The 14,859-nt window shown below is 35.6% G+C and overlaps 1 protein-coding gene across 1 annotated transcript; it reads left to right on the top strand.

Moving 5' to 3' along the window:
* Positions 1-13,326: 13,326 nt before the first annotated feature.
* LOC107001071 (agamous-like MADS-box protein AGL80) lies at positions 13,327-14,064 on the top strand. The gene has a single exon (XM_015199258.1). It carries the CDS (start codon positions 13,327-13,329, stop codon positions 14,062-14,064), a length of 738 nt encoding a protein of 245 aa, XP_015054744.1.
* The last annotated feature ends 795 nt before the right edge of the window (positions 14,065-14,859 follow it).

Here is a 14,859-nt window from a genome sequence, read left to right as displayed (position 1 = left end):
AGGTGCACGTTCTGTGCATTAGGTACCTCTGGTTCCTCAACATTCGTTTTGGCTAGACGACCTCTTGCTAATCTTCATGGAGGCATGATGATCTGAAACACGCGCAAGCACGAATTAGAGAGAATTTTTTTAGATAAACTCTAATTCATGAAAAGGGATATCATACAAGTGTGAAATTCCTAAATGTTGTTGCCTCCTAATCGTAGATGTGACACGCTTCACACGGATTACTAGGACTTTACAGACATACCTTCATAGACTCCCTAGGACTCTTGAACTTTTTGCTCTGATACAAGGTTTATCACGACCCGAGCCTACACCCTGGATGTGTCTGACACCTAATATACATTGTTGTCCTTGAGCATACCCTTATCCTGACTGACTATCTGAAATTCTAGATAATGAGAGATATAAAACTGAGTTATCTGACTGACTATCTGTCTATTAAGAACATATAATACTAGAATTATTATTGCGATAAACCCCACAAAATTCTATAAAGAAAAAAGTAAAAATCAATAAAAGAATGTTTCGTAATGCAAGGAGGCTCACAACTAACTTTGAATCCTCAAACATAATCAATGAGGCGCTGGACGCTGATCCTGGTTACTTGCATTTGTATCGTAAGACGAGATATGCCAACATGCATCAATACATTAAATATACGAGTATATTAGTTTCAATGGTAAACAACAGCTTAAATTAAACAACAAGAAGAAGAAACACTTACCTTGACACTGCTAAATTATGTAATATTGAACTTAACTCACTTTATTAAAAAAATGCAATAACAAACTCAACTTTATTTATATATTAAAGTAATATAGTTTCTGTATGAGATTCTCTAACGACAACCACCACTATGAGACTAAGTGGTGATACAACATCTCGCCCATTTTGCAGAAGTCTTCTATACTTTGTCGTCGCATAGAAATCCTCAACTTAGAGGATCCACTATCTTAACATACCTCATCATTCAAAAATTATGACCCGTAAATACTCGTGATGGCTACACGATTACATGGAGACTTTAGTTAACATGAACTCTCATCCCAGCATAGGTGCTCAATAATACACCCAAAATACACTTTAGCACATGCTTTTAAAGTAACTTCCTTTTTTTGGGTTGAAATAATTTGCTCAACACTTTACTATTAAAAATCTCTCTTGGTTTCAATGTCCCCTTTTTTCTTGTTCAAAATTCTTTTGGAAATCTAGGTTTCCTCTTTAACATAAATGTGAAAACATTTGTAGACTTTTTGGGAGTACTTAGTCCCCTTATAACTTTTGAGAAATGAACTTAACTCTCTATTCTTTGCTTACCTTGAAAACTTGAGTATTAATCAATTCATAGTGAATACATAGTTCCCTTATATATCTGTGAAGAAAATACTTCAGCTTTAACTTTTCACTTTAACTTGAAACTTGTGTCTTAAAATGAATTGAAAACATTTAATAAAGACTCTGGAAAGACTTTAAGAACTTTTCTTTGAGTTACTTCTTAACTTTTAACTTGAATCTAAAGTTTTTAGACATTGATCTTTACATTCCTTGAATTGAATTATGGATTCAAGGTTATGATTTATGTTATTTGATGGTTTATAGGTTCTTAGAAATCATTTGAAGTAGTGAGAATCATTGAAGGTGTTAATATACCTTAGAAGGATTAAAAGGGATAAAGTACGAAAATTTGGCAAAAATCGCCAATCCAGGTGAGTTAGGGCGATCCGTGCCCCCCTCTAATGGATGAGGCAAATTTTTAGCGCACTGTGACATGCCACACTAGGCGTCAGTGTCAGAGGTCGAGTTTGGGTGCACTGTAGGCGTGACGCGCCTTGCGTTGCCCAGTTGCATCTAGTGGATTTTTCAACTCATTTTCATCGCTAAACCTCCCTAGTTATTTCAAACGTATGGTATTATTGGTAACCTCAAAATACAAATTTGATTAACCTTTGAAAAAACCCGAAGAAACAAGAATAAACCAACAATAGGAAGCCAACAATTCAACCAATGACAATTTGAAACTTTTCTTCACGAACTTGAACTTTTATCATGTAAACAACTCATAAATTGCTGAATTGAAATAAATTGGTGTGTGGGTGGACTAACCCAACACAAAAAGGCCTCACATACCTTATAATGGATCACCCCCGACGAATTCCACTTGAAATATTTTGGTTTTCTTGACGAAACCTTGATCTTCATCCGTTCTCCTTTTTCTCTTCTCTTTTCCCACAATCCCTAACCGTGAATTGATTTTTAATACTGACTTAAGACTTATTTTTATCCCAATTAAACTCTTAAAACGAATTGGAAAATAATTGGGTGAAAAGACTTGTTTCCCTTACTTAAATCCGGAATTTGACTTTCCAAACATTGACAACCCAACTTCTGATAGACATATCTCCCGCATACGATATCAAAAATGCAGAAACTCAGAGGAGTTGATAATATATCTTCAATGGATGTCCAACAATATCAACAACCACCTCTAACTCTTCTTGAGCAACAAGTTATGGCCGTTTGAAAATGACCAAAACTCACTTCTTCAACTTAGTTCTTAAACTTACTTCCCCTTTCTTTCCAAAAGTGATTGTTTTTAAATTCTTAGATTATTCATAGTTATGTATAGTTACATGATATTACAGGTTGATGCATATCATGTATTAATAAAAACATAATTAGGTAGGATTTAGTTTTTAAAATATTTGTAAGTAGTATAACTTTCTACTAAATATAATTTCTTCCATAATTGGAAAAAATATTAATGTAATTATATTAGAATCATATTTATAATAAGTTTATAAACATGTATATTGGATTCTAATTATTCAAACTTAAATAATATTAATTATTTTCCTTATAGTAAAGGATTAACTAAAAATTTTTTGCTAGTATTAGACCAGATCAGAAAACAACATATAATTCAAGATAATATACTATCATCTAACTTCATTCCAAAATAAATTTTTTATATTAAGAAATTCTATAATTCAAACTACTCACACATTAAAGATTTCAAAATTTTCATATACAACTACAATAACAATAATTAAGGCATTCTTGAACAAATACATAAATCCTCATATACCTCTTTCCCCTAGTATTTAATAGCAAGAAAGAGGAGAATACTGAGCTTTGTTGAAATCATCAAAATATGCTACTTCCCTGGTTTGTAATAGCAGGGATGAGATGAGAAGATTCCTCACAGGAACCAATGGAGATCTGGAGGAGGAGTGTCGATCCACGATGCTCCATGATGACATGGACCTTTCCAGGTTGATGGTACATGTCCAGCAGGTAGAGGAAAGCCGCAGAAAGAGAGGTATTCGTGATGTTAGGAGGCCTAGGCCTAGGCCTCAATATCTGGCAGGTTCCACTCACGGAGGCCAGAGAAATTTTTTTGGCATCCATGAGCAGCCAAGGTTCAAAAAAGGGCAACAGATTTCTGGGAATTCAAATCCTCAGAGGGGTGCTACACCTAAAGTAGGCAGACCTGAGCCCAAGTAGGGCAATGAAGGTGAGATGCAGCGTCCTAAGAAGAATTGTGCTAAGAGTGTCCGAGCTCACAGTGGAGAGTGCAGACAAGGCAGAAATGCCTGCTTTGGTTGTAGTAAGAGTGGACATATGGTCAGAGACTGTCCACAGAACAGAGGTCAGGCCAGAGGTAATGCTAAGCCTAGGCCTAACCCACAGGGTGCAGCAAAAGCCGAGCCTCCCAAGAGGAACAGATTCTATGCCCTGAAGGGCAGGGAGGAGAAGGAGAAGTCCGCTTATGTGGTAACAAGTATGTTGTAGGTATGCTCAACTTCTGTTTATGCTTTACTGCATCCAGGGTCTAAGCTTTCCTTTGTAAATCCTCTGTTTTCCCTTACTTTTGAAATACTACATGAAGTTCTGCATGATCCTATAGTGGTTAGTACGCTTTTAGGAGAAAGTGTAAGAACATATAGGGTATACAAGGATTGCCCAATAGGTGTAAGTTGTAAGACTATATGAGCAAACTTTATTGAATTGCCCATGCATGATTTTGATATTATTCTTGGCATGGACTGGCTTCATAGTTATTATGCTTTGTTGGACTGTCGTAGTAGAGTGGTGAGGTTTTGCTTCCCTAATGAAGAATAGTTAGTCTGGGAGGGTACAATTTGAGTCCTCCTAATCCCTTAATTTCAAATCTTAAGGCTAATTAAATGATGTTCAAGGGGTTATTATTCATCTTGTGAGTGTTAATGATTTTTATAATGACATTCCTTCCAGGGACCCAGTGCATGCAGTAAATGAGTCCCTCCCCTTCCAGAGATTGACTTTGGTATCGACTTAGAACCCGATACTAAACCAATCCCTGTTCCTCATCATCGAATGGATCCAGCAAAACTCAAAGAGTTGAAGTTGGAGTTAGAAGATCTCACTGATAAGGGTTTCATTCAGCCGAGCATATTCCATTGGGGCGCTCCAGTGTTGTTTGTAAGGAAGAAAGATGGGACCCTTTGAATGTGTATCGATTATCGGCATCGCAACAAAGTCACTATAAATAATAAGTATCCACTCCCTAGAATAGATGATTTGTTCGATCAACTTCAACGGTCTAGTTTCTTTTCTAAGATTGATCTTCGTTAAGGGTACCATAAGCTTAGGGGTAGGGATGGAGATATCCCAAAGACAACCTTTGTTTCTCGCTATGGTCACTATGAGTTTCTAGTCATGTCATTTGGTCTCACGAATGCACTTGCGACATTTATGGATCTCATAAACAGGGTCTTCCGTTAATACCTGGACTCTTTCGTCATAGTATTCATTGATGACATTCTCATATACTCTAAGACAAAGGAAGATCATGAACGACATTTGAGACTAACCTTGCAGGTACTTAGACAACACCAATTGTATGCCAAATTCTGCAAGTGTGAATTCTGACTGAGATTAGTGACCTTCCTGGTCCATGTTGTGTCCGATCAAGTCCTTACTCCGACTGACATCCGTAGCTTTCTGGGATTGGCTGGTTAAAACTGCAGGTTTCTGGAGGGATTTTATTCCATTGCTGCCCCACTTACAACTTTGAGGAAGAAGAAAGCCAAGTTTTAATGGACGGAGACTTGTGAGAAGAGTTTCCAGGATCTCAAGGACAGACTCACTTCAGCCTTGGTGCTTACTCTACCTAATTGTGGTGAGAATTACACAATTTATCGTCATTCATCTAGGGTTTGTTTGGGTTGTGTTCTTATGCAGGCTTGTAAGGTGATAGCCTATGCTTCCAGAAAGCTCAAGGTTCATGAAAAGAATTATCCCACTCATGACTTGGAGTTGGCAGCTACGGTGATTGCATTGAAATTGTGGAGGCATTATCTGTATAAAGTGCATGTGGATGTGTTCACGAATCATAAGAGTCTCTAGTACGTGTTCACACAGAGGGAGTTGAATCTACGTTAGCGCAGGTAGTTGGAGCTGTTGAAGGATTATGACATGAATGTGCAATACCATCCAGGTAAGGCTAATGTAGTGGCTGATGCTTTAAGCAGGATGAGCTAGGGGAGTAGAACCCACATTGAGGACGAGAAGAAGGAGTTGGCAAAAGAGCTACATAGATTGGGGGTGTTTCAGTTCACCCTAGTTCTGAATCATCCCTTATAGTTGAAGTCAAGAAGGGTCAGCATTTTGATCTTGTGTTGATGGAGCTGAAGGACTAAGTGTTGTTAAAAATGAATGAGTCTTTCGCCTTCGGAGATGATGGCATGCTTAGATACCAGGACAGGCTGTGTGTACCAAATGTGGATGATTTACGGACCAGGATTTTGGAAGGGGCCCATGGTTCTAGATATTCCATAGATCCAGGTTTCACCAAGATGTATCATGATCTTAAGAAAATCTATTAGTGGGATGGCATGAAGAAGGACATTGCAAGATATGTGGCTATGTGTCCTAATTGTCAGCAAGTCAAGGCAGAGCATCTTAAGCCTTTTTCGTCTGACTCAGATTATTGAGGTTCCGACATGGAAATGGGAGGCCATTAATATGTATTTCGTGGTTGGTCTTCCGAGAACTAGGAGACAACATGACTCCATATGGGTTATTGTGGACATATTGACTATGTCTGCTCACTTTATCCTTGTGAAAACTACCCACAGAGCTGAGGATTATGCGAGACTTTATATCGATGAGATTGCATGGGATTTCCTTGTCTATTGTTTCAGATAGAGAAGCTCAGTTTACTTCTAATTTCTGGAGATTTTTCAAGAAGATCTTGGGTACGCAGGTGAATCTTAGCACTGCATTGCCTCCTGTGAAAGAAGGGCAGGCAGAGCACACCATTCAGACATTGGAGGACATGTTGAGAGCGTGTGTGATCGATTTGAAAGGTAACTAGGATGACCATTTTCCTTTGATAGAGTTTTTGTATAATAATAGCTATCACTCCAACATTTTGATGGAACTGTTTGAGGCTTAGTATCGTAGGAGGTGTAGATCTCTAGTTTGGTGGTTCAAGGTTGGAGAGTCATCCATTTTGGGTCCGTATATCATTCATAATGCCTTAGAGAAGGTCAGAGTGACTAGGGATAGGTTGACTATTGCTTACAGTCGGCAAAAGTCATATGCTGATAAAAAAAATGGTCCTTAGAGTTTGATTTTTATGACCAGGTTTACTTGAAAATATCGCCTATGAAAGGGATTATGAGATTTGGTAGAAAAGGGAAGCTGAGTCCGATATCTGTTGGGCCATATGAGATTTTATATTGTGTGGGTAAGGTGGACTATGAGTTAGCATTGCCTGGGGAACTAGCTTCTGTTCATCCAGACTTTCATGTCTCTATTTTGAAAAAGTTCCTAGGATATCCAGCATCAATCCTACATGTTTAAGGTTTTGGGGTTAGTTAAGACCTGTCTTATGAGGAGGTACCTGTTGAGATCTTAGGCAGACAGGTCAAGCGGTTAAGGAACAAGGATATTGCCACACTGAAGGTATTGGGGAGAAATCATCTTGTTGAGGGTGCTATGTGGGAGGCTGAGGACGACATGATATCCCGCTACCCTTATCTTTTCAGCTCTTGAGGTTAGACATCCTACTCATAAGACTATGTTTCCTTATCTCTCCATATTTTGTTGCTATTGATTGACTGTGTATGGTGATTTTTTTATGAACTGACTCACATTACGATCTGAAGGGGTAGTGACATTCGGGGACGAATGTTCTTAAGGGGGGATAATGTAACAACCCTAAAAATGAATAGGATCAAGACATAGGTTGTCAAGAATGCTTGCGATTAAACCGAGGTTCACACAGATTGATACCCGTAGAACCAGACCTTTGAACCCTTACTACGATCAAGTCAACTAACTTGAGGAGTTAGTTGGGCTTGGAAAGGTTGGAACCAACAAAGTAAGGCTTGCGAAAATGAAGATTTAATGGAAGGAGTCTTTACCGGTCTTAAAAAAAGAAATTTTATGTTTTGATGGTCCAGGGGTAAAATGGCCATTTCCAGGACAAGGGTAATATTGTAATTACCTGAGGAATCAATAAATAAATAAATTAATTTAATTAAAAGAGCTTTTCAAATTTGGAGCGACTCAGAGTGACCTATTTCGCAAATGGGTTGCCACTCGTGTTTGAGCCCCAGTAGGAGCAAGGAATTGATGAAATCATCAATTAAAATCTATTCATTAAGGGTAAAATTGTCATTTCATGTATTAATTAAAATAAATCAGATTTTTATTAAGTTAATTAAATTCTATTTTGACTAAGTCTTGAATTTAGTCTCCTAATCCTAATAACTCTCTCTACCTCACGTTTCTCAACTCTCTCTCACGTTCTCAATCTCTCTCTCTCACTTTATTCTGCCAAACACAACAAAAGCCAGAAAATACATCAAGAGTTCTTCACACTTGAAGAACTCACAAGATTTTTTAAGTAAAAGACAAAGTAATCAAAACGTCAAGGCTAATAGAGGGTTCGTCGAGTGGGATGTGTGTTGAAGTGAATTGGGCGTGGTTTGGAGGAGTTTCCCGGCAGAAGCTTCACACTTGAACAACATCAAAAGGTATGAGTTTCTGTCCTGCAATTCTTTCTCCAAGAGTACTTTCCTTTGAACGTTTCTCAAGCTCTTGAAAAGTAAGGTTGTTCCCCTTTGTATGTCCTTGTCCTTAGCTCCCAAACGAATTCGTAGGATGGGTATGTTGTGCTGCTAGACTTAAGCATGATTGACATATTAATATTAAGTGTGAACATGTTTTACGTGAGGGAAATTACGAAAACGATATTCGAAGTGTAACCAAAAATTTGTGTTATGTGTGCATCGTGGGAAGTGGCTTTAGCCACTATTTTGGGGTCGAATATTCATGTGTTTTTGGTGTATTTTATTTGTGTAATGTGTGTGCAATGTGGTGTTCCTTATAATGAAGAATGTTGGGTTGAATAACACTCTTTTAGCTAAGTAAACTCATGAAAGAGGTGACTAAAAATGAGTAAAGAATGATAAGAAAAAAATTTCCAGATTGCATAATCTCCCATAAGGTTAAATTCGGTGTTGTAAAAAGGGAAATAAATAAGTGAGGTAAATGGGAATTGAACCCAAGACCTCTCATGTTGAAAAGGCTGAAAAATAAGAGAAAAATGTGAAGGAACTAAGGGGAATCAAACCCCTTAGCCACTCGTTTAGTGAGGCAAAGAAAAAGGAAAATGGGGGCTAGGGGGGGATTCAATCATAGATCCTGTTTTCGCGAAAAAATAACGGAAATAAGGCTAGGGGGAATTGAACTCGCGACCTATGGAGAGGAGAAGGAGAAAAATTAAGTAAACAAAAAAAAATGGGAGGCGTGGGATTCGAACCCACGACCTCCTAGTACGCGCGAAGGGAGAGGAAATAATGGCAAAAGAAAATTCAAGGCATGGGGATCGAACCCACGACCTCAGTTCTAAACAGAGAATCGAAATAACAAGGAAATAAAGGGAGGCTGTGGTGATTCAATCCCACAACCTCACTGCCACTCGCCAATTTAAATAAAATAAAGATAAAGGGGCTGTGGGGGTTTGAAACCACACCTCACAGCCTCCTCAGTAAAATTTAAAAAAAATAAGAGGGGACTGTGGGGATTCGAACCCACAACCTCCCTAATGTATCGAATTTAACTCTTAAAATCAAAGGAGTTTTGGGGGCTCGAACCCCCAACCATCCGGTTATCTAAGAGTGAAAGTAAAATAGAAAATTAATCCTTCAATTTAAATGTTGAGATTTAATTTAGGGTCTAATGTTATGAATATTAGAAATAAAATTAATGAATAATATAAATGATATCCAAGTGATCCAAGATTTGGGTTCGCTTTCCCAAATTTCTGTATTGATGCATAAGTCATACGTGATTAAAATATCCAAGAATAATGCCATTTACTTAGATCAAAAATTATGATCTTGGCATATATATACAAGATGCATAAGTCTTGTACTACATAATCTTAGGAAAGTAATAATCACTTAGAAAACTACGAATGAAGCCCCATTGCTTGTATGTATAGACACATAAGTCTAACGTACGTTCAAAATAAGTGGACCTAAGATGTATGTAATGAAATGATGAACCCTTTTAGGGTTAAGTGTGAGTGTAAGATACACTAAGTGGCCAAGTGCATTAGCATATGATGAAATAAATTATGAAGTGATTAAATAAGCATTCAAGTAATAAGAGGTGAGTAACTATGAAAAGCAAAGGTGCTAATAATGAAGAATGTTGTGACAACATGACATGAGGCTAATGAATATGATGAGAGCAATATCAATTGAGCCTAAATAAATTTTACCAGTACGTACTCACCAAGGAGAGTGTATGATAATGATGAGATGAGATATCATCTAATGATCTATATTGTCCTCATATTAGAACTCAACTTCAAAGACGTATGAGTTAAACGTAATGGAACTTTATACTGAGCACCGATAGGCTAGCTATAAGCGGTGATGCCTTCTTTTGGGAAGGGCAAAGGTTCACGTAACTCTCATGAAATAAGACTGTCCGGCTTGCCGGGTATGGGTCTCCATACACCTTCTAGTCTTTAAAACTATATTGCCAATATAGGGATCTAGCGGGTTTAAATTTCCCACGTACGATAGCATTTTTATTGGGTCACTTTGGTCAGTGATTCCACCTTATTTCGGTGTGGGGAAGACACTGGATTTCATGATACTCACATGATCTATGTCGGTTAAAGTTAAAGTTCCCAATGAATGAATGAGGACAGCCTCAAATGAAGCAGATAATGAAATGAATGATACCAAAGGTGTTGGGATAGGATAATCAAGAGGTGAGGTAGACTTGGGTAATGACATTAGTTTATTCCTGATCATTGCATAGCAAGCCTGATGAAAGTCATAACCTACATCCTAGGTATAGCTGGTGTTCACGCTGGCCTATGAATGAAGTGAAATGAAGTACGTATGAATGAATGAAGCAGACTCTGTATTTGCTAATGAAGACTCCCTAGTTAAGGTCCCATATGTTGGGCCCTCATTTTGGAAACTCTTAATGTCAAGTCCATGATTCCCAGGTCTCATGGCATATGAATGAATGATATGAAAGAAGCAAGGTGCTATATGTTATATGCTATGATATGTTCTATATGAAGATGTTATATGTTGTGTGCAATACGATATTTATAGTGATGCATATTACTCTCATGGCATGACCTTCCTAACCCAATTTGGAAAGTTCACTAACTTTCCTAATCTCGATTTGGCAAGTCTACTGACTTGACTTCCAAAAATCATGTCGTTAGGAAAAAGTTGTTCTTTCTCATGCATGTCCTTGATGTTTGCTTGCATATACCCACACTTAGTACAAGTGTGTACTAACCCTATATATTTATACTATTTTAGGTGCCGGCACAGGTGGTCAATGGAGTTGTAGGATCTTTGTTGCAGCTATCCGAATGTCAGCATTCATCAGGAGTTTGGTTGGTCCTCATGCTTTCGAGGATGCTATTGTTTTATATTCATGCGTAGTTTTAGAGTTGATCTAGTGGATCATGTTCCACTAGCGTTTCTTTCCTGTTCTGATTCAGACTTTGTATTGGGCCATTTTGGCAATTATACAATTAAGACTTAATGAACTATTTCATTCAGTTCTTTATTTCTTTAATATTAGATGGTTGATGATGAATGAATATAAAATGTTAAGAATGTTTAGCAAGCATGTTTAAATAACAAAAAAATTTAGATTTTCTGCTAAAATTAACCTATGTAAAGCAAGTATGACGTAAGTACGCTTGTTTGCGACCTCTGAGAGGTCAACGACGCCGGTCTCGTCTGGGGTCTAGATTCTAGTCGTGACACAAATTTAGTCTCTTATAGTTATTTACGAACATCTTTCCATGAAATGTGCAGTGACTTTACCAAAACATAAATTTTATGGTGCATCACCATACCTTATAAATCTAACCTTAAAACTTTCCGCAATCATTCTCTAAGTACCTCTATGACCTCCCATAAACAAATCAATACAATAACAGCCTTCAACACTAAAAATAATCAAAAGACGTGAATTTGTGGTTTTAAATTACCATCCCATGAGTTGTAATAAAAAGTAAGTAAAGAATTCTTAAGTAAACAAATATTTAAAGGTTTTGGCAACGGCGTTACCTTGGCTATCTTTATATGTTAATCTCCTTCAATTACTATTTTTGTAACATTGTCTTGTTCTTTGGAAGAGAGTGACGAAACCTTGGCTTCCAACACATATAGCTACCTCTAGTTCACTACCTTTGAAGAACTGTCTAATATACTTGAAACAATAGAGGAGATAAGGTGATATAGTGGATGCTTTGGAAGAAAATCAGTGAAAATAGTTAGAACCCTTAATGGGAAAATTGGGTGATTGCTTCATCTTAAGAGAAAGAGGGAAATATATGTATTTGAGAGCTTAAAATTTGGATAAGAGAAAAATGAGATATTTATGTATTATTTTTTACCTTAATAGGTTTATCTTTTGCCACCTTTCTTATACTTCATCTGCAGCCAACACATTTAATTAGGTGATGCACCTACTTGTCCATTCAAATTATTTCTTGTGGACTTGAAAAGATTGGGCCGTGGCTGTCTATTTTTCCATTATATTTTTATTCAACTTGGGTAAGATATAGGTAGTGTACTTTGCACAATAACATGGTCAAAGGAGTCTTAGTAGGTGATGAACCTACTTGGTCCTTTAGCATGTCAATAAGTCAATGTAGGTGATGCACCTACTTGTCACCTACTAGCTTAGTGAAGTCAAGAAAGCACCTCAATATTTTATTGCATTTATAGGCAAGAATACCTTTAACTTAACTTAAAACTAATATACACTATGTCAATTTCAACTCTAGACTCAACTACCACCTTATGATTTCAAGTTTAAATACTTCCACTGACGTCAACTAAATTGTGTCCCATAAAAATATATCGGCTGTTCATCTTTAAACCTATTCTATTGTTACTAGTCGCATAGGAAACCGAGTTCATAATTATACCGCAAGGAAATTTATAAGTGTCGAATAAATAGAACAAGTACACTTAACGGGTTGTTACACTTAAAATCATTATTTATCATTCCATGGTATTGTTAGCTTCACTATTAGTGGATTATTATAATTTGGGCATCATGATTTGATAACTCGTGTCATGACAAATCATTTCTTTAAAATAATAAAATTTATCTTTTTATTTCAATTATAAGAAAATAAATTATTTTTATTAGTATTAGTACAATAATGGAATATTGATTTACCTTCAAACTAATTTAGGAAAATATTTCACTTAGCTTAAAGTAATAGGTTATTGTATATCATATATTAGTAAAAACAAAATTAGGTAGGATTTAGCTTTTGAAATATTTGAAAGTAGTTTAAAATTTATACTAAATATAATTTCTTCCAAAATTGGATAAAATAGTAATGGAATTCTATAAGAAACCTATTTTCTATACACTTATGACCATTTATTGTGGATACTACTTATTCAAACTTCAACAACACTAATTTTTTTCCTTATATGAAAAGATCGAATCAAAATATTTGGCTAGTATTAGACTAGATCAAAAACCAACATCAAGTTCAAGATAATATACTCTCATTTAAATTTATTCCAAAACAATTAGTGTTTATATTAAGAAATTCTATAATTCAAACTACCCAAATATTATAGAATTCAAAATTTTTATTTACATATACAAGGGTCAATCTTAGGCAAAGACAACTATAAATACAAGAACAACAACAAAGACATTATTTATTAAACACATATATCCTCATATACCTCTTCTTTAGCCATGCCTAGAAAAAAAGTAATATTAGCTTTGATTGAAAATGAAATGGAAAGAAAACTCTCATACAAGAAAAGACTCCGAGGGTTGTTGAAAAAAGCAGAAGAACTCAGCACTCTTTGTGACATTGAAATGGCTCTCATCGTATACAGTGCTTATAGTGATGAACCTAAGGTGTTTCCCAATCATGTTGCAGCAATCAACACTTTTCAAAAGTTTAAAGAATTGGAAGCATTGGAGAGATCCAAAAATATGGTCACAAAGGAAGAATTCACCAAGAAAAGAATCAAGAAGTTGCAAAAAAAACTACTAAAGATAAGAAAGGAAAATAGGATCAAGGAAATTACAAATGAGATGCATGAAGTGTTGAATGGAAAAATTATTTCCATTGACATGAATCTTTTCTATCTCAACGATCTAAGTTACGTTATTAAGAAGAACCTGCTATTAATACGTAAAACAATGAAAAAGAATGATGGTGACGAGGGGTCTACATCAAATGTCCCTCAATCAACTCCTTCAATAACAATGACATCTATGATGTCTTCCCCAATTATAGATCCTCCATTTACTGCTATGACACCACAAATGGATCCTGTAGCTGAGATCCCCTCAATGGGTGCATCAATTCAAATGAATAACTACCAGAACTCTACTGACATTCCACAAAGTCCATCATTTACTGATTTACTTAATTTGAATGATGATGATGTTATCACTTTGTTGGATGACCTTTCACTAAACAATGCTAATGACCAAGATTCAAACCCCTCCAATAACAAATAAAGTCTTCGGACTAGTATATCTCTTCTTTTTAGTATTGTTTTATGTGTTCATGTTGTTCCCTACAAAATTTGTGTCTTTTAGTTTTTGTTTGTTGAAATTTGTCATAGGATTCTCTACATCATTTTTATTTTATAATTATAATAAGAGTCGTATGTATGTCGTGTTTGATGAATTATTTTTAAATTTTTTTTATTTCAGTCACATATTAAATTTCTGAAAATTTACATATTTATTAGATTGTGATTTATTTAATTATTCCTTTTTTCATTGCTGTTGTTACAAAATGTTTTTTGTTTGCACGATTTTCCAAGAAAACCTTTTGTACTTTAAAAGTTAAATAAATTTATTTATGTATTGAATAAATTTTCACTCTCAGCTTTCCAAGATTAATAAACCATACATATAAAATTGAGTATGAATTTTAACATTAAAGAAAATTATCAAGAAGTCCTACAAAATAAATATTTTGAAATAATAAGGTGAAGTAAAAGATACATTATTATTATTTTATTTAGTAAGTTAAAAAATTCCATATCTTCTTGGTTAATTTATTGGTTATAATTAATTTTTGTAATCCAACAATTTTATATAGTATCACCACATATGTTCTTTGGTTAAAGTTTTCTCATTTTGTTGTTCTCCCTTTGTTATGTCAAGAAGTTTTTTCCACACGTAACTCTATTGGAAATAATTAACGTATTCAGAAATATTTATTTTTACTAAAGATTTGAAACATATAATTAGTCAAAAAGGACTAAGGGTCTTGTAACAGGTTGGTGCATATCAAATACTAGT

This window comes from Solanum pennellii, chromosome 10 (genome assembly GCF_001406875.1).
Source record: "Solanum pennellii chromosome 10, SPENNV200".
In the NCBI taxonomy this organism is placed as follows: domain Eukaryota; kingdom Viridiplantae; phylum Streptophyta; class Magnoliopsida; order Solanales; family Solanaceae; genus Solanum; species Solanum pennellii.
Note: the sequence above shows the minus strand (reverse complement) of the source record. Positions and strands in the feature narration are given on the sequence as shown.